This window comes from Python bivittatus, unplaced genomic scaffold (genome assembly GCF_059951505.1).
Source record: "Python bivittatus isolate LINGU-HERP-01145 unplaced genomic scaffold, Pbiv_v1 ctg000530_np1212, whole genome shotgun sequence".
Classification (NCBI taxonomy): domain Eukaryota; kingdom Metazoa; phylum Chordata; class Lepidosauria; order Squamata; family Pythonidae; genus Python; species Python bivittatus.
In genome coordinates this window covers 158,544-176,453 of record NW_028277085.1, presented here as the reverse complement: position 1 = coordinate 176,453, position 17,910 = coordinate 158,544, and the positions used below count along the sequence as shown (strand labels likewise).

The 17,910-nt window shown below is 49.5% G+C and overlaps 1 protein-coding gene across 7 annotated transcripts in view; it reads right to left on the bottom strand.

Moving 5' to 3' along the window:
* The window catches only part of UNC13C (unc-13 homolog C), an 81,760-nt gene that overhangs the window by 21,199 nt on the left and 42,651 nt on the right, over nt 1-17,910 (bottom strand). For all 7 annotated transcript variants that reach the window (XR_015797457.1, XR_015797456.1, XR_015797458.1 and 4 more), the window contains 11 exons: nt 16,586-16,736; nt 14,462-14,530; nt 13,721-13,810; nt 13,351-13,479; nt 10,126-10,259; nt 9,357-9,442; nt 7,052-7,178; nt 6,328-6,424; nt 5,819-5,962; nt 4,316-4,393; nt 1,951-2,028 (listed from right to left, as the gene is read on the bottom strand). Coding sequence is in view for 3 of the 7 variants with exons in the window: in XM_088148189.1 (XP_088004315.1) it covers nt 1,951-2,028; nt 4,316-4,393; nt 5,819-5,962; nt 6,328-6,424; nt 7,052-7,178; nt 9,357-9,442; nt 10,126-10,259; nt 13,351-13,479; nt 13,721-13,810; nt 14,462-14,530; nt 16,586-16,736 (1,183 nt within the window). In the remaining 4 variants the exon portion in view is untranslated. The remainder of the gene's footprint in view (nt 1-1,950; nt 2,029-4,315; nt 4,394-5,818; nt 5,963-6,327; nt 6,425-7,051; nt 7,179-9,356; nt 9,443-10,125; nt 10,260-13,350; nt 13,480-13,720; nt 13,811-14,461; nt 14,531-16,585; nt 16,737-17,910) is intronic.

Below are 17,910 nucleotides of genomic sequence, written 5' to 3'. Positions count from 1 at the left end.
CAGCAGCCAGAGTGTGCCAACAGTCTCCTGGAGATCTCCCAGGCTTGAACTGGATGCTGGTGTACCCGTTTGTGTGCCATGGGGCACTGCCTAGAGCTACATGAGGTAATGGTGGGGGGCCAGAGGAACTGAACCCGTCAAACGGGTTCCTGAAATGGTGGAGGCACTTTAATCTCTTGCTTCAGCCCAGATGGCCAAACAAGGCTGAGGTGTTCTCACGCTGCCACGAACAAGCTCCTTGCAGCCTCCCCAAGCTCTGGGATGGGGGGCAGAGACCAGCAGTCAGGCAGCTCCACCCTCCCAACCGAGGCTGCAGGAGACGAGCTTCTCACCAGCCACCAGCCTCCTGGCCTGAATGCAGGGCTGCCTCAGACTCCACATGCGCCCAGGTTCTCCCTGGGAGCTTCTGCTGGGTTGGACTGAGGGCCTCTCCTCAGTTTCCCAAGGCTGAGGTGGAGGGAGAAAGGGAGTGCTCTGCTCTGCTCTGCAGCCCTTTAGTGAGGTTGGGGGAGATCTGGGGAATTGATCGCCTCTTGCCTGAACACAGTGCAGAGGAGTAGGCCAAACGTATTCCTACTCCCAGAAATTTTGCAAACCACGCTGGAGGCCACCGTGTGCATGTTTGTGTGGAAGGGAGAGCAAGCGAGCTCGTGCACTTGCACTTGTCTGCTGAGATATTAAAGGCTGTGTCTGCTGCCATTCTCCCCACCCCACCCTCTTCAGTGGGCCTTAATCTGCACCCACCATCTAAAGTGGGGTCTTTCCTTCTGCCCAGTTGGTTTCAGGAGGAGCCAATCAACTGAAGTCCAAGAGCTTCAGATTAAGCCGCAGCTTCCAATGCTACCAAATGGTTTTGAAAGCCAACTGTCTCACCCTTTGCACCCAGAAGCCTGCTTTCTGCCCACTGAAAAACTGGAGCACAGACTGGGCAGTCAGGAGGATCTTTCTGATGACTGCACATCTCTGCAGGCACCCCTTTCACACACAGACCCACAGACCTCGCCCACGCAACTCTTCAGCGCCCCAAACAGGTGGCTGGAAACAGGAGACGCGAAAGTGCTCGCCATCACAAACCTCGTAGGAAAAGTGCTTGCCTTCTTGCTTCTTCTCAAGGGTGGCGAATTAAAGGCAGTAGACAAAGACAGGATGACACATTACAGACAAACATGGGCGTGCCCCCACCCCCACCCCAGGTTGTGACTGGCAGGCCTGGGAACAAATCAATTCCAAGCAAGGAGCCCAAAGGCTACCTCTAGACAGGTGGATGAACCTGCCCACCTGCCTGCCAGGTAGATCTCCCCAGCCTGCCCCATGGCAGGGCAGGAGGGCAGCAGCAGAGGAGGAATCAGGGAACGAGGTGCAGATCTGGGGTGACATCGCCTCTCTCTCTCAGCTTTTGGCCAGGAAAGAGGACAAGCTCTTTTGGCCTGGTGCAGCAGGGGGGTCTTGTGGCCCTGGTGCAGTAGGAAGGGGCCAATGGCTTTAGATCTGTTCTCCTCTGCATCCGGGGGACTTGAAGAGGCAAAAACGGTGCCATTTTGCCCCCCATTCCTCCAAATAGTCACATGAGCAAGAGGGGGTTCCTCAAACGGCCTAGCTCCCCAGGGACACAAAAGCCAGACCTGACGTGTCTCTGGGAGCTGTAAATGGGGTGGACCTGCCTGTGGCCTCCCACTGTTGAGCCAAGCTTAAAAAACACCACCCTGGAGGAAGAGACGGCACGTGCTTGAGCACAGCAAACGAGGGTGCCCCGCACTGTGCCCGCAGGTCCACAGCCACGAAACTGAAGGAGATGCGGGGGCAGAGCTACTCAACCTCTGTCAGTCTTTGGCAACCCTGCCAGCTGCTCCCAAGGCCCTTTCCAGGGCACAGGCGCTGCTCTCCTTCCTCTTCTTGGCTGCCCAATGCTTGGGAAGAGTTCTGCATTCAAGGCAGTAGCTGACCACTCACCTCTTTCCCGCCCATGGCTTCAAACATCTTCTCAAGTTGCACTCGCAGCTGCTGAATGTTGTTCATCAAGATACAGGGCTGGAAACCACAAGGAGGGAAGCTGCCTTAGCTTACTGGGTATGAGCCGCTGAGAGAGAACTGACCGGGCAAGAGATCACGAGGCTTGGGGAAAGGGGTGTAAAGACTGGCTGAGAAGTCCCAGAAGACCCCCTGGAGGTTTGTAAGCCGCCCTACTGAATGAGCAGCTGGGAGGAAGAGCTGCACAGCAGACATGATGAGCAAAGGGTTCCCCTGCTCCTGTCGCTTCATTCAGCTGTGCCGTTCCCCGGTCTGGGGCAGGCTTAAGGGCATCAGAAAGCAAATCTTGCTTGAGGACGCGGCTGTGAGACTGAGATCCGATTTCCAGCATCCTGGTCCCTCCTCCCTGATCTGTGTTCTCCAGCCCAGGAATTGGGGCCTTTCTAGTGAAATGGCGTAAGGCTTCCCCCTCCTTTGAAAAAACAGCTGCCAGACTGCCTACGCCGGCATGAGCAGGATGTCTTTGTAGCAACTCTTAGAAACCCATTTGCACCTGCAGATCTACCGGGCATTTTCCTGCAGCACCTCTGGAGTATCTCTCTACGTGGGCACTGCCCAGTTAGCCTTACTTTGCAGCTTATTGCTTTCAAAATGGCCAAAGGCAGATGTGGAAATCCCCACTTAAAAGCCCTGGATGATCCGAAGATGTGATATAGAAGTGAAGGCCACTATGCAGGGAGCAGGATTTGTGCTTGTTGAGAAATGAATGGCTAGGTCCTCAAGGATGATCAGCTCAGGTCTGGTACCATTTTGCTCTCACTGGCAATTTCTGCCACCGAGCACACCATTCTGATTCCCTGCTTCCGTGACACTGGTTCTGCCTCATTCTACTTTGAGTTAAGCAGAACTTTGGACCTGTCATGATGATCATTCTTCTACAGTGGTTGGTAGGTATCCTGAAAGCTGATTCCCCTCGCTTGGGTGGGCAGGACTAAAAAAAACCTGAAGAAACACCTGAATGGGGCAGAGCATCCTTTCCTTCCAGGGATGGGATCAAAAAGCAGTAGGACCTCCAAAGGAAATTCAAGAGGAAAAACTGAGTGGAAGATGACCAAAGGAAAAGTTCTCCATCTCCACGGCAAAATCAATATTGCACCTGGGAGGAAGGGATGTTCTCTCCCTTTCTAGGGATTGTCCAACCAATCATAGCAACCACTGTGATCCCTTCTGTCCACTGTAGGAAAACAGCTTTGTGTATTGAAAAACACCCCTTCCTTTCTCTGGATCCACCACAGTGCTGCATGTCATGGATTCCTCAGAATCAGAACACAAGAAGCTGATGGACTCCCATCCTGCTAGGGAAGATCAGCTGGCTCTCCACCCACCAGACAGCTGTGTCTGCTGATGAGCAGAGTGACAAACTGCTGTGCTGGAGAGAGAGCAAGAATGCACAGGTCTTGGCCAAGTGCCCAGTCCTAAAATTAGGAGACTGCTTAGGAGCATTAGGCCAAGACAATCCTTCTACCTTTTAGAAAGGAAGAGACAGGAATCAAGACTTCCTAAAACATGGCTGGGGTGGGCCACACCAACAAGAAAAGCCTTAAGAGTAGCAATCACTGATTCCTTGACTGACATCTCAGTCCTTAGAAAGTCCTGGGTTCTTGGGCCTCCTTCACACCAACTGGATCTTCTTGTTTTCTGGCAACCCCTCTCCCTCCAACAATTGGCCACAGGTTAATCTCAGTTGGCTTCTCCAGACTCAAGTTGTCTACTGCTGTTTTTTGTGTTCAACACCACTTCTGACTTGATGAGGACTTTGTGGCAGGGAAATTGGCTAGTGCTTCCCCTACACTTTAGGAGGAGGTGTCTTCAACAGACAGGCCAGCTTTTATTTTGTGGATAAATGATATCCAAGCCCAGGAGTCATGGGCGTCAGCTGATCAGCAGCCTCGAGACATACAAGGCCTGGACAACACCTTTGGTTAGCCAGTCGCTGAAAGCTCTGGAAAGGAAGGAGGGGGCGCCCTTCTGCAGATGATTATTGCTATCGCAAGGCTGGGTCTGGCTAAGTTGAGTGTTGTGGAAAGGCTCTCGGGGTTACCTTAGCCTGCAAAACTGCCCTCTGGGCTACTAATCAGCAAAACAAAAGAGATCTTAAAATACCAAGGAAAGTGATAGCAGAACACAACCTGATAGGGATCACTAGGCATCAAAGGAGAACAGGGTTCTTCAGGTGGAAAATCTATCTCCCTCTCTTCCCCTTGTGCTATTCAGTTCCCTATTGATCATACAACGGTTGCAAAACTCAGTATGAAATCTGAAAAAGTAGCAATCAAACTTTGCTCACCACATTTTCCTTATCACAGTAAGAGCTGAAATCCTCTGTTATAATTGCAGCATACTGAGTAAGCACTTTATGGATTATCTAGAACAAAAGAAACATGTTACTATGGAACAGCATGACTATTCAGGGAAGGATCTAAAAGACCACATTGTCTGGGCCATTCTTGGAATTGGGTGGAACGAAGCTAAGTCCTGTCTGCGCCCTCAGACTCGCCCTCAGTAGATCGTTGCATCCTTCTTCACTGCAGAAGCTATGTGACAAACCTTCCGTATGCAGATGGTAGCCATCCCAAAATTCTTAAAGAGCTTTATCTATCCTAAAGAGCAGTTTCTGGAAAGTGATTTATAAAGAAGGATCCAGGAAGAGCCAAACAATTATATCTCTTCTGGCTAAAACTACTGAAGCCCAGGGAGGTTATTTACTAAAACTGAATGGCGGGAGAGTTAGGGGAGAAACGGCAGAGGCCACATCACATGAGCCCTTTCCTAGAGGCGCAAGTGAGCGTTTCAGTTCAGTAAATGGAAACAGGGAACTCCTGGGAGGAGCAGCCCCAATAGCAGTACCTCTTCCCTGAAACGCTGGCCTGGCACCTCCCTGGTCATCAGATGAAGATGTTTCTGTTCGTTTAGGCCTTTTAATAACTTCTTGACTATGCTGGTCTATGACCAAAATAAAATTGATTGATTGATTCTTCTCTTGACCTCTCCTTTTAAAATCAGTGTGTGAGAGTTTGGTTTTTTCTTCTGAGTGGTAATGTTACATTTCATGTCGATTTCTCTTCTTTCTTGCATTTAAACTCTTATTATTTTTATTACGTTTGGTTCTTGTAAGCTGTTGTGGGGCAACACACAAATGCATTAAAAAACAAAGAGAAGCTGTGAAGCTGCTGCCACCCTAGATGGCTTCAGAAAGAAATGAGACAACCCATGGCATATGGACTAGTAAGAGCCATGAAACACCTTCAGGTTCAGAGGCAACCTCTTCACATGAACTGGGCAGGAGGGTGCAGAGCAAAACGGCAACTGGTTGGTCTCAGCAGAACACGATGCTGGGCTCCTGATCCTGTTCGGTCTTGTATTCTGACATCTTATCTCTCTTCCAACAATACAACTTGGTCTCAACTGAAACCACATTAAAAAGCCACGGCTTTCTGTGCCTGGATGCACAGAGAGATTACCGTGCTGCCAAGCTGGCATCTTTTGACTTCTTCCCTTGAAGTCCCCAAGCATTCCTTAACTTCTATGGATTCCTAGTTTTCTAGACAGATCACAGCTAGCTAGTTTAGAGAACACATTTTTTTCCCTTGAGATTTATCTTGATATGTCACAGAGCTAGAAAAACGAGATACCCTTTGACAGGATGAAAAGCAAGAATGTGGGGCAACCTCCAGCATCTTCCAAAAGTCTCAAGGTAGGCCATCCATTTTAATCTGTTGTGATCTACTCACACATGTAGATCGAATTAGGCTCCACCACAAAGGCAACAATACAACACAAGAGCACCCACCTTTGCAAATTTTCTCATGAGATGAGAAAGTGCTTCAGGATTAGGACACTCTAACTTCTTTATGATCTCAAAACTCTGGCTGAGCTGCGTGAAGACATCTACCACTGAGCAAGAGAAGAGAGCATGGTCTGATGTGGGCTGGAACTGCAGGGAGAAGAAACAACACGTACTGTGGAGAAGCCTGGTGTGAAGAGCTATTTCTTCTCAAAAATGAGGCTGTACTACCGTTTTGGGGTAACAGAGAGCCCTTCAGGACTGGATTTGAAGAAAGGGGGTCTTGGAAATCACCACAAAATCTACCTCTTAGAGAGACTGTAATGCAGTCATCACTCAATGGATCACACTGGTAAGCTAAGTTTAGTGCTACAACAGCAGCTCCTTTCTTAAGATGGGGCCACAATTCCTGATCGTTCTGCTCTCTGCTCTCTTTTTATGGGAAAAGAGCTGGCTACATCCAGGTGGGGTTAGGGTGGTGGGAGTTATGGCCTTCACTTCTTGATTCTGCTCACCCCATCTTTCTTGTCCCTTCCCAATGCGCCGTGAAGGAATTCCATGGAGACATCCTCATTTTCGTCTAGCCACTGCATGACAAATGGCTCAAACCACCTAGGATTGGACATACGTGTGTGGGTGGGTTTTCCAGGCAGTCTTTTCTCTTAAAACCAGATTCTGCTAAATTCACTTTAGGACTGCACACTCAGGGTAAAATGGTGCTGGTACAAATGGATGTGTCTTGGCTTAGACATAAAATCTCGCCCCTTCCCACCATGATGGGACATCGATAGGACGACTGTCTTTTGCAGATGGGGTAGAAATCAGGTTAGTTTAGTGGCCCTTTCACTTGTTCTGTAAATGGTCATAGCAGAAGCTGCATCTTACATTTTGGGGGGGGGGGGCAAATGGTCTGAAAAAGGAAATGCCGTGCCCAGGAGAGCTGCCTCTTCTGCCTCCTGCAACAGCGAGGGCTGGACCCACCATCTGCTGGGTCTGCTGCCCTCTTCCCTTGGAGAATCTCTCCAAACAATCTTCCGTTCAGTGCAATGATGGGAAAATGAACCATCATTTCTTCACTGCATCTTTGTGGAAAATAAGAAGTCAAGGAAAGATGTTAGACTTCTTTGAAGGGTTTCTGGTTTCAAAGTTGAGCTGGATGAAGATGGAAAGGAGTCTACGTTCAACCGGGAAATGAAAGCTCCCCTCTCCCCATACAAACCTCATCCCCACCCCACTTACAGAGAGTATTCAGGCACTGTGTCTCTGAATGAGGGGAGCTCTTGCACATATTCATTATAAAACCATTTCACTTTGAAGTGTAAATTCATATAGTCTGTGCTCTTGCATAACCTGTGCTTTTCATGCTCTGTAATGGACACAAGACAATACAAACATTTAATAAAGCTGCAGCCATAAATAAGATTATAGTCTCCTGGCACACATTTTAGCTCCAGAAAAATAAATTGTACTGGACTTTCACAACTGATAGCTGCTTAATTTTCAGAACCGCTTTGTGATCTCTGACAGTCTCTGTGAGGCTGGTAGGAATGCTGAACCTGGTGCTGGAGCAGCTCAAGTAAGCGAGCCACTGCCCAAGATTACAGAATCCTCAGAGGGATTCCTCTTCCCAGCCATGTCCACAGGCTTGCCTGGGGCGCAGTGTGGGGAGTTCCAGTGGGCATCTCCCTTTGCTACTGGCTGAAGGTGCTTGTACGATGGTTGCGGCAGGCTGCCTTCGGCTGGACGACCGTGGAAGTCTAAGGCTGAGCTGAATGTGCCAGTGCAGTGAGACTGGGGCTGCTCTCAGGGACCAATTCAAATGAACAGATGAATACACACACAGGGCTGATCCCCGTTCACTGCATATAGCGTATGAATTCTACCAAACATTCCGGGCCCTTTCTGGCTAAGAATCGGCCCTGGAAGGGCCTCTGGACAACGGACGGTACAGCCAACTCTCTTCCCTTCTCCTGCCGCGGTGTGATGGGAAAGAGATGGGGAGCAGCTTCTCGGGGGGTTCGGCTGCTGCCTCTAAGCGGGATCTGCCTGGACAGATCATTCATAAAACGGCAACCTCCAGGGTGTCTCCTGGCTCTTCCTCCTAGCCCAGCAAGGCTATTTGCAGAAAGGACTAAGGGGTGCTCTGTGCCTACTTTAGGAATGGTCATTCATTCTGAACTGGGCTCTGTATCTTTCAAAAGTATAGATGTGCAAGCTGATTGTGCCATGCCAATGATAACACCCAACTTGTTGGTGTCAGTTGACCACTGGCAGATCATTTGGCTTCATCCGTGGTACAGGGGTGCTGCATCCAGTCCATTGCAGCAAACTTTCCGATTCTGGAAGTGGGAGGCCAGGAGCTGTGCTTGAGGAAGACAGATATCCAAGGATTCTACATTTTGCTTCCAGAAGTGCTCAATCAGTTCTCCTTTTGAGTGGATTGCAGCCAAGCTGCCCTTCCTCTCTGCGCTGCTGGCTGAGGTTCTTGTTGAATCCCAGATCAACGTGGCCTTTGGAAGCCCCAAGTGCAGCTCTCTTCTTTTAACTGAAGTCAACCTCTCCCCTTGCCGTGCATTTAGTAACCAAATCTATCGCTGTTCTGAAATGCCTCGCCAGGCACGGCAGGTACATTTCCTGTGAGTGTAAACTGTTCTACCACAAAGCGATATATATTCCAGGAGGTGGAAGGATAGATGGAGCTGGGCAATCTGGTCATAAAGAGGGGTCTAATATGGTTTCTAATGAGAACCTAAGATGCTGAAAGACACTGCAGTTCTCTCGTAAGAGTGGCTAAAGGGGAAAGGTGAGTAGGGCAGCGGTAAAGAGAAAAAAAAAATACTTTCCACACCATTGTATGATGGCCTTTCCACAAGGCTCTTGTGCAATTCCTGCTCACCCCAGTGCAAGAGCGAGTCACTAATTGTTTCTTAAGGGCAGGAGGCTGAAAAGGCAATCTCCACCCTCCTTGCTCTGCATCCAAAGCAGTGTTTTCCCATTCTGCCCGCACCAGCCATGCCCAGCAGTCTGTATGCCGCGCTTCAGTTCGGCACACACGAGGCCTCTGCTCCAACCCTCTTCCCCACCGGTGAGACTCTCCAGGCCCTTCTTCTCTGACATGCGCTGGTGTCGTGCTTGTTTCTGCCTATTGCCCTACCAAGAAACATCCCTTCTAAATTTGAGTACTCCACAGGATACTTCCTGAGGCTGAGGCTGTTTACTGCCAGTGTTCCCTTGCAACCCTTATCAGAGGGGGGTATTGGGGAGCCTGGGTGAAACTGACGGGTGTTTTGCCAATTCCCCTCCTCACCCCAGGGACAGCAAGAAGGGTGCATGGGTGATGGTTGGGGTCGGACTAGAGGACCCACCCAACCCCAGGGGCATTGTTGGCTCATGCAGATGGAAGCCAAGCACCTTCAAAGACCCACCCCAGAGAGGGAAGGGACTGGGGCTTGCTTCCTGGCTGCTGAGTGGAACTGCCCCTCATCCTGCCCCAACATGCACACCCTGAAGCTGCAACCTGCCTGACCACCTTTGCTCTCCTTACCTTCTAGAGCAAACTTCATATCCTGCGCAAAGAGGGTCCACATGATCTCCGCACTGACTTTGCCCATGTTCAGCTCCTGAGGGAACCTGCAAGAAGCCAAGCGGGGCACGATCAGCAGGGCAGCTGCTCGCCCATCCGCAGCAACTCTGCCCTCCTGGGGAAGCCCCTTCTGAGACCTTGATGGGTCCCACCTTGGAAGTCTGGGGTCTCAAAGTCAACCAGGGCAGAGAGGAGGAACTGGGGATGTTTTGCAGGGCAAAAGGAAGGGCACTGTGATGGACTGGAATGGTGGGAGGCGAGTAAAGAATGTGCTCTCATCTCCAGAGGAGCGAGGAAGAGATAAGCAGAGGAAATTGGCACCTCCCTAAGAAATCCCATTGGTGTGAACTGACTGAGCCTGGAAACTGGGCTTCAGTCTGAGAAGATTCTTATAAATGGGTTATAGCTAATAAACCTTGCTGGATAATTTCTGTATGGTCTCCTGGATTTCCTTGGGCTAGGCCTGACAGGCACCCAGAAAGAGACCATGAGGGAGGGGACCGCCTAACAATACAAGGAGCACAACTGCTGCTGAGGGAACTCATGGAATCCTCCCCTTGGGAGGGGGCAAGGGGTGGGTATCCTGAGGGATCCCCAGTACGCTGGAGTAAGCTGCAGAAAAGCCTCGACTTCCAACCTGAAGTTGGAGGCAACTGGTGTGGGAGGTGTACACTTCCGTGCGGGGCATCCCAGTGGTCTTAGCTCCACTTGTGGGCCTTTCGCGCCTTACTGGTTCAGGACAGGAGTGTAGGCAGCTCCGTCTTCATCAATGATGGTGATCATCAGGGTAATGAGCTGGGTCCAGAAATCCAGGTTCTTAATCGTTGGACCCTGTTCTTCCCGAGGAGTATCTTGCTTTTTACCCTGTTGGCCAAAAAGAGGGAAATGCTGCATTTGAGCTTTTCAGTTCCACTTAGCAAAAGCCCTGCAGAAAAGACTTTTCCAGGACCACTACTCTTGGCAACTCCTTCTCTACCTCACGGCACCCCAGAAGAACATCTCTTGAAGGGTCTCTGCATAACCCCTTTGGGTTTGCTCAGACACTTCCTCTCTTTAGGCAGAGTTCTCATCTTAGGAGAGGAAGTCACTCAGTGGGCCTCTATGCTTGTTACAGCTGCTGCTATTGGTTGGTTCTGTGCCATCAAGTCCACGTTGCCTCTGAGCACCCACATCAATAGACTCTCTCCAGGATGATCTGTCTCCAGCCTGGCTCTTCAGGTTGTCCAATGGTGTACCCGCTGCTGCGATAACCAAGTCCATCTACCTTGCTTCTTCCTTCCACCTTTCCCAACACTTCTCAAGGGACCTGGGCCTTCACATAATGGGCCCGAAATGTGATAATCGGAGCCTGGTCATTTATGCGGCTGTTCAACCTACAGTCACCCAGAGTCACTTGTTTTGTGAGATGGGCGGCTATATAAAATTGACAAACAGCCCCTTCCAAATGGGCAAAATCTGCTGAGGAGCTACAAGTTTCTAGGACCTGCTTGCCCTCAGCCATCTTATTCCCCTGTCCAAGGCTGAGAGGAACTGTAGGTAACTGAGGAGGGAGGGGCACCGCAGCTGCTCCTTAGGGGCAGAGGGATGCCAGGCTCCCATTCCTCCATGAATCTGTCTCTCCAGCTCTCAGAGAAGAGGCTCTATGACCCCTTCTCCACTCGTAGCTTAGACTGTCGCCCATCCATTGCTTGTGTGATGGGAACAGTGAGGAGGAGGGCCACATGTTGCCTCAACTATGGCTGGGTGATGTCAGCAGGGAAAGTGCTCAGTAAAGAATGATGTGGTGTGTGGAAAGTCCTTCTTAGATGCCCCTGCAATCTTCCGCCACGCAGCTGAATTGGCAGATCCCACTGCTAGGTAAGGAGAAGAAAAATACCTTCTTTCTCCTTCTCCTTCTCCTCCTCCTCTCGTGCCCAATTGCATGCACTCTAGCATGATCTTCTCTGCTTGACTGACTCCTTTTCTAAACAGAGAAGGCCCCAATGCTGCAGTCTTTCTTCTCTGTTCCAAGAACACTGGGCTTATCTTTTTCTGATCCTGCGCCAGACCCACAGTAGCCTGAGACAACTGATATGGAGTCACTGCAGTGCAAGCTGGTCCTCCATCAAACCCCTTTTCATAAAAACCCCTTTTCACTAACCCCTCACTGAGCTGTCTCCCCACAGTCCAAGATTTCTTTCCTTGACAGTCCTGCAATTCCACATCCCATGGGTGTTTGCATCATGACTGTACGCATCTCTTTTTGCTCTAGACACACCAACAAATCTGGTGATTATCTGGATATGCCATGCACAGAAGACATCTTTCCAAGCACAGAACTTAGCCATGTGAACCAGAGAGTTCCCTCCTGCCCAAATGCAGACCTGCTCTGTAATGCTGTTTTCATTTCAACATTCACAAGGCAAATGAGCCAAATAGATCCTTGTAAACAGAAGCAGACTGGAAAGGGAACGACACCTCCAAATGTCACTGAGAGATTAAACGAAGAGAAAAATTATGGCTCTAAAGGCCAGGCCAGGCCAGACCAGGCATCTTGGATGTGATAGGGGGTTTCAGTTTTTTGCATCAATGACTAAGTTCTTGTTTGCCATCAAAAGCAGGCTGTTGCAATGACAGCTCCCTTCATCCCAGATTAGCTTGGGAAACAGTGCCTCCCAGTTGCCCCCCCACACGTATTACAGCTGTCACCGTGGCTGCTGCCCCCAAGAAGCCTGGCAGAGGATTATGATAAACACAGTCCTCTGCCACTGGTTAAGTGGGAAGCATTACCATCCTTGTACAGAGCCTTGCTTTGAAAAATGAGAGGTTCCAATTACAGATTACACCTGAATGGCCACCAACCCAACATACATGTTTATTCCTTTCCCTGCTCTAAGAGTGGCCAGTGATATTTTCAAGGGGAGGCTCCTTTAACTGATTACATTTCACGGCTTGCCATCCAGTCCCCTGTCTTTATCTCTTCATTTAGGGAAATGGCATGGATGGAATATCACCAATCTTTATGTTTAAAGGAATGATTTCAGCACCCAGCTGGCTGGAATGACCAAGGAAGCAGTTGTGGATTAGAGCTTGGTGAGGGCCCCCAAGCAGATCAGGGGTCTGCTTGAGCAGTGCCCAGCCAAAGGCTTCCTGAAGTCTACAAGCAGCAGGTTGAACCAAGAGATCCGGGTGACTATCCATGTCAACCTTTTGAGGTAGGCCAAGTCAACAAATAGGCCCAGCAGAGATTCCAGGAGGCTCTTTATTGTAGTGAAGCAGCAGAACAGAATCTTGAAAGCCTGTTCAAGTTGCTCTGTCCCATCTTATACTCAAGAAAATCAGGAGTTCTGTTGAGTTTCTTCCTCTTGCTGCCTTCTCCCAGTATCCCTCTCACTTTCCCCAAGGCTGGCTCTAAGTTCCCTTAGAGTCCTTGGCACTTGGTATTTAGAGGTAGGCTGCCACTGGATGTGGAGGCTCCATTTAACTGCTGTTGCTAACCACAGCAGTCATGATGGGGATACGATCTTTCTTTCTGCATCGATTCAGGACCAACTTGCGGCAACTCCAGTTACACAGTCACAGCTAGCAAGTGTTTACCTATGGTCTGGGTCAGTGGGAGACCCTGACTGGCCATCTGCTTTGAGCCAGGGACCAACACAGCCCCCTCCCCCAACCTCAGAGGCAGCCAACTTTATTCTGCTCAGAATTGTCCCTACCAAGCATCCTCTGCTGCCTTTGTATGTGCTTTTCTCGGGGCAGGGTGGGGGGGGGGCACATTAGAGTACAACAGATTGAACAGGGCCTTTGGGGCAACCTAATACTGGCCCCCTCCTGGGTCTTCCAGTATGGATGATGCCTGCCCCATTTAGTGGTGGATCTACTCTTCTTAGTGGTCTTTAAAGCTGGACAGGACTCAACCTGCCTCAAAGTGGGCCTGAGGACCCTTGGGGAGAGTAAGCGAGGAGAAGGCACTCACCTGGTCCATTAACCCAGCATACAGATCGTAGCAGTTGTCGAAAATATATCTGTACGTGGAATTCAAGCAGGCCCGGACGCAGTCTTTCACGACGGCGCTGGCTCGAGGGGGGCTCTGCAGCTCTAGAACCTGAACAGGATGACCCAGAACTGACCTTCAGGCTTCTCCGCCGTTAGCAGCCCTGACGGCTCAACAGTCCCACATTTTATTAGCTTACACGATGGAAGAGGCATCCAGCAGGAAGGAAATGATTTCCTTCCTCTCCGCTGGCTTCATTGAAAGTTTAAGGTCCGTATGAAAAATAAAGATTCTGGAAATATCCTGGACTTAGATTCTGGTATGTAAGCATCTGGGAGGGAGCTGAACTTACTTTTAGGCGAAAAAATGCAATGCTTGTCAGCAGATCCACAGTTGATTTCAGGTCCTGAAGCCTCTCTGGACTGCTGGCAGGAAAATTTTCCTGTAGGTGAGCGGAACGGACAAATGCTAAAACCTCCACAGCAGGCAGACGACCATGGGCCCATGCAGACAGAGCCCTTTGGCTGGGCAGAGAAGCCTGGCTTATCCACCCGCAGTCCAACACAGAAATCAGACAGGGTGGAAGAGCCGCCCCCAGGCTCTGTGTGCACTTCTGGAGAGAAATAGGCAGGGAAACGCCATCCCAATCCCGTGCCCCCATTACAGTTCCCGTCCTCCTCAGCCGGCACGGCTCATCAGCTGCCTTAGTCCAAACCTGCAAATTTCCCATGAGAAGGGGCTAAGCTTCCTTGGCTCTTTCCAGCGCCCCCATATTGCCTTCACACATGAGCTGAGCCAAACTTTCCCCCAAAGCACCTTTCTCTCCACAACCTACTTTCTGCTTTATTCCTGGACAGAGGGAAATTAAGAGCTAAGAGTTCAGCATCCTTTCAGATGCCAAACAGAGAAACTGGCACTTTAGAGCAGCTGCAGAGCTGAAGGACTGCCGACAACGCAATCTGGCCCACCAGCTACTCCATCACGGGGCAACCCTCGGTCTGAGTTTGGCTGCGATCAAAAGGGCTGGTTCTCCAGCTGGCGGCCTTTGATGCAAAAGCATCCATGTGCTTTGGAAGAAGGAAAGCATACATACCCTGTATTTAGAGAGATCGATCCTCAATGAATTGTGCAACTGATCCAGCAATCTGATGAACTTTTCTCTCTGCGTGGAAAACACACAGAGCCGTCAGGACCAACTGAAGAGGTGGCTACAGTGGCGGCCCACTGACTGGGAGCCCACAGGCTCCCTCTGTGGCTGCGCCCAGGAATGATCAGCCCGGGAAACCACAGAGGGGACCACCTGCCCCAATTCCATGGAGAAGTGCCATCTTCCTTGCTATGCCAGCCTCTTTTGTAGAAGCTAGTTGGCTGGCTGTGGTTGCTTAAGATGGTGGTTGGAGAAACAAAATCCCAGGTCAGTTGCCAAGGCCTGAAGCAGCAGGTGGGCCTCCAAGGAAGCTCAGATGGACGCACCATATTTTCCCTGTACAACAGCCAGACTGAGGCAACTATTTCCTAAAGCCACAGCTGCCTTCATGCTTTGGTTAAAGGGCTGTCCTTTAGTGAGAAAGTGCCTGTTTAGCACACCGCATGCCCCTGCTGCAATGCTAGGGAAGGCAAAAAGCCAAGGGAAAGGATTCCAGACCAGGGATCTCCACAAGGGGACGGTCTATGGAAGCGCCTATGGAAGCACAACGAGCAGGGTTCCATCTGGCAGCCCTGGGCAGGCAGAGCAATGGAGCCAAAGGAGCAACCGTTCTACTCTTTCAGGCCTATGACATCACTTGCTTGTTCCCTTGTGGTCTTGGGTAGCCAACCAGAAAGAAGAGCCCCACGTGAGCTGCACCACCTCAAGCAATGGATCAAGGGCTGAAACCCAGCCTTCGAGGTGGTTGGCATCCAGGGGCTGTCAACTATCTCTGGGATAAAGGGGGCTGTTCCTTGGTCACCTGTTGACCCACAAAGAAGGAAGAATGTTTCTTCAAGAAGCAGCTTCCCTTCAATGCCTTCAAGAAGCTTCTGCATCAGCTTCAAGAGTTAATTTCTGTCCTTAACACACTGAGATCTGGAGGTTGTATTTTCACAGATGTGCCATGACATCATGATTCTTAGGCAATCTCTGCTCTTATGCTAAAAACTTTTTCTTTAGCAAGAGACAAATTGTAACAGGAAGGGTGTGAATCTGGCGGTATCTGACTTGAAACTTTTTCTGATTTGGACTGGTGATCCAATTTGATAATCAAGCCAATTCGAGTGGGATGACATTAAAGCCATTTCTGTACATCTCCCAAGAGATCCATTTGGTTTGATTTGGGAAGACAAATCATCTTTGGATCAAATCTCTAAAATTGGTATTTGCTACCCCTTTATATTCATGCATCCTACTCACTGCAGTCAGCAAGGCTAATAACAGTTTTGTATGTATACATTTCTTTAGAAACAGTAAGAATTATCAAGGTTTATCTCCTGAGTCTAACCTAGTGCCATTATTGCTTCTCCATGACCCAAAGCTGTTTACTGATTCACTGGACTCTACTGGTTGATCAAGTGGTTGATTAGTCGCAGAACTAGCAAGCATTCCCATTTCCACCCCTCTCCCAATCTCCCCTAGATAGGTTGGAATAAGGAGAAAGATGCCCTTCTCGATGCATATACAGATCAGAGTCCGGTGACTGTCAAAGGATGGGGCAAGAGTCAGAGATAAAATGTCTCAGGCAGGGCCCAGCACCCCAAAAGCCATACCTTTCTTTAACACTTCTTACTCCAAGGGGTATCTTTCTCACTGTCTCACACAATTCCCTCATCTTGCTGGAAAGACAGGCTTCTGTGACATTCAGCAGGGGCAGCAGGAACAGAATGCCACATTGCAAAATGAGATGATACTTTCTAAAATACATAAATAGCTCTAAAGGAAAAGGATGTGTCCCTCAAAGAAACAATGCATAAAACTATGGCTTCATCATAACACTTCCACAAGGCACTGGAAGGAACATTCTCAAGACCAGGGGAAGCTCTTTCAGAAAACAGGATTGAATCTTTTGGGGCTAACGGAATTGATCCTAATAAAAGGATGTATTTTGATGGATTTGGGTGCTTCCCACGGATTGCTTTCTATAGTTTTTCATTCATGTTAGAGCCTGGGAGAAAGAAGAAACTTTCCTGTGTTCATAAATTGGAATAGTGACTGTGAGGAGCAGCAGAAGAAAACCACACTTACCCCAAAGTTGGTGGCAGCAAATCGATCGGAAGCAGACACACTGGTGGTGGCTGTGGTGTGAGCATAGAAAGCATTGATGTTGGCTAGCAAAGTGCTCATAACAGCTGGAACACCAGGGCACATGTATTTGGAAGACAGGCAAGAGAAGTGCCTGAAAGACAAACCAAGGAGGTGGCTGCTATCCAGAGATGCCAGGTACCTCTTGGCAGCAAGACCAAAGGGCTTGAGTGTCCTGGGCCTGCAGGAGCACGGCTCTCTACTTGGAGTGGTTTGGCTTTGCTTCCACTCCTCACTCTTGAAAGTTCTCCCCTTCAGGGAGAGGCAGAACAGACCTCACAGGGGTTTGCATCAAGAGTCAATACCCACAGAAGCCGGCTTACTCTCTGAATAGAACCTTGCCAGAGGGTCTTCCTTGAGCAGGGGGAGCAGCAGCGCAGCTCCTGAGGTGGGTGGGTCCAATGCTGGGTCCCATGTTGGGCTCAGCCCATATTACCCAGATCAGCAGGTCTGCCTACAGACTGCCTTTCCGCCACGGAGCACCCCCAGATAAATCAATGCCTCAGTTCACAAGCACAACGGCAGCAAGGATGCGTCTCTCTTTCTCGTCTCTGGAACGAAGGCTCTGAAGGCTGGCCTGGCACCAGCATTCAAAGACTGAACCGTAACAAAGGTTTCCTTTGGGCAACTGAATTCTGTTTTCAGCAGTCAGCAAATGCCTTTGGTGCAAGGCACTGATTAGGAGGGGGCTTGGCTACACTGTAGAAATTAATTAGTACACAAGTATAACATGTTTAAAACGATAAAGCCTTTACAGAGAGCTTTACCTTTTTCCTTGGGCACAGCTAAAAGGGCTTCCTTCAGAACCTGGGCTTCAACATTGAAATAAAATTAATTTGGTGTGTCAAACCAATTTCTCAGAAGGGAGCCACACCTCTTTGCCTTGCTGGTCTCTCTGAAATTCCAACGAGGGCTGTACATTGGCATCATTAATACCTACGTATTTAGAACCGCCAAGAAACCTTCATTTCCATTTCATCTTCACAGAAAAGATGATGGTGATCTGGAATTTCAATGCTGCCTTGTCTACTTTTGAATTTGAACAGCCACATTAATTACACAAAAGTACAGAGAGCTCTGTAAATGAGCCGGAGGAGAGAGTTCTTACTCAGGCTTGATAACTTTGGACAGTGTATGTGAAAGAGCAGGACGTTACTCCACTAGAGGGTTCTTCAGGCGTGGAAGGGTTAGTAGACCCTTCCCTCCCTCTCTGGACATCTCCCTGCCAGGTGGATGTTCTCAGCACAAACTCTCCTGATTTCCCTGGC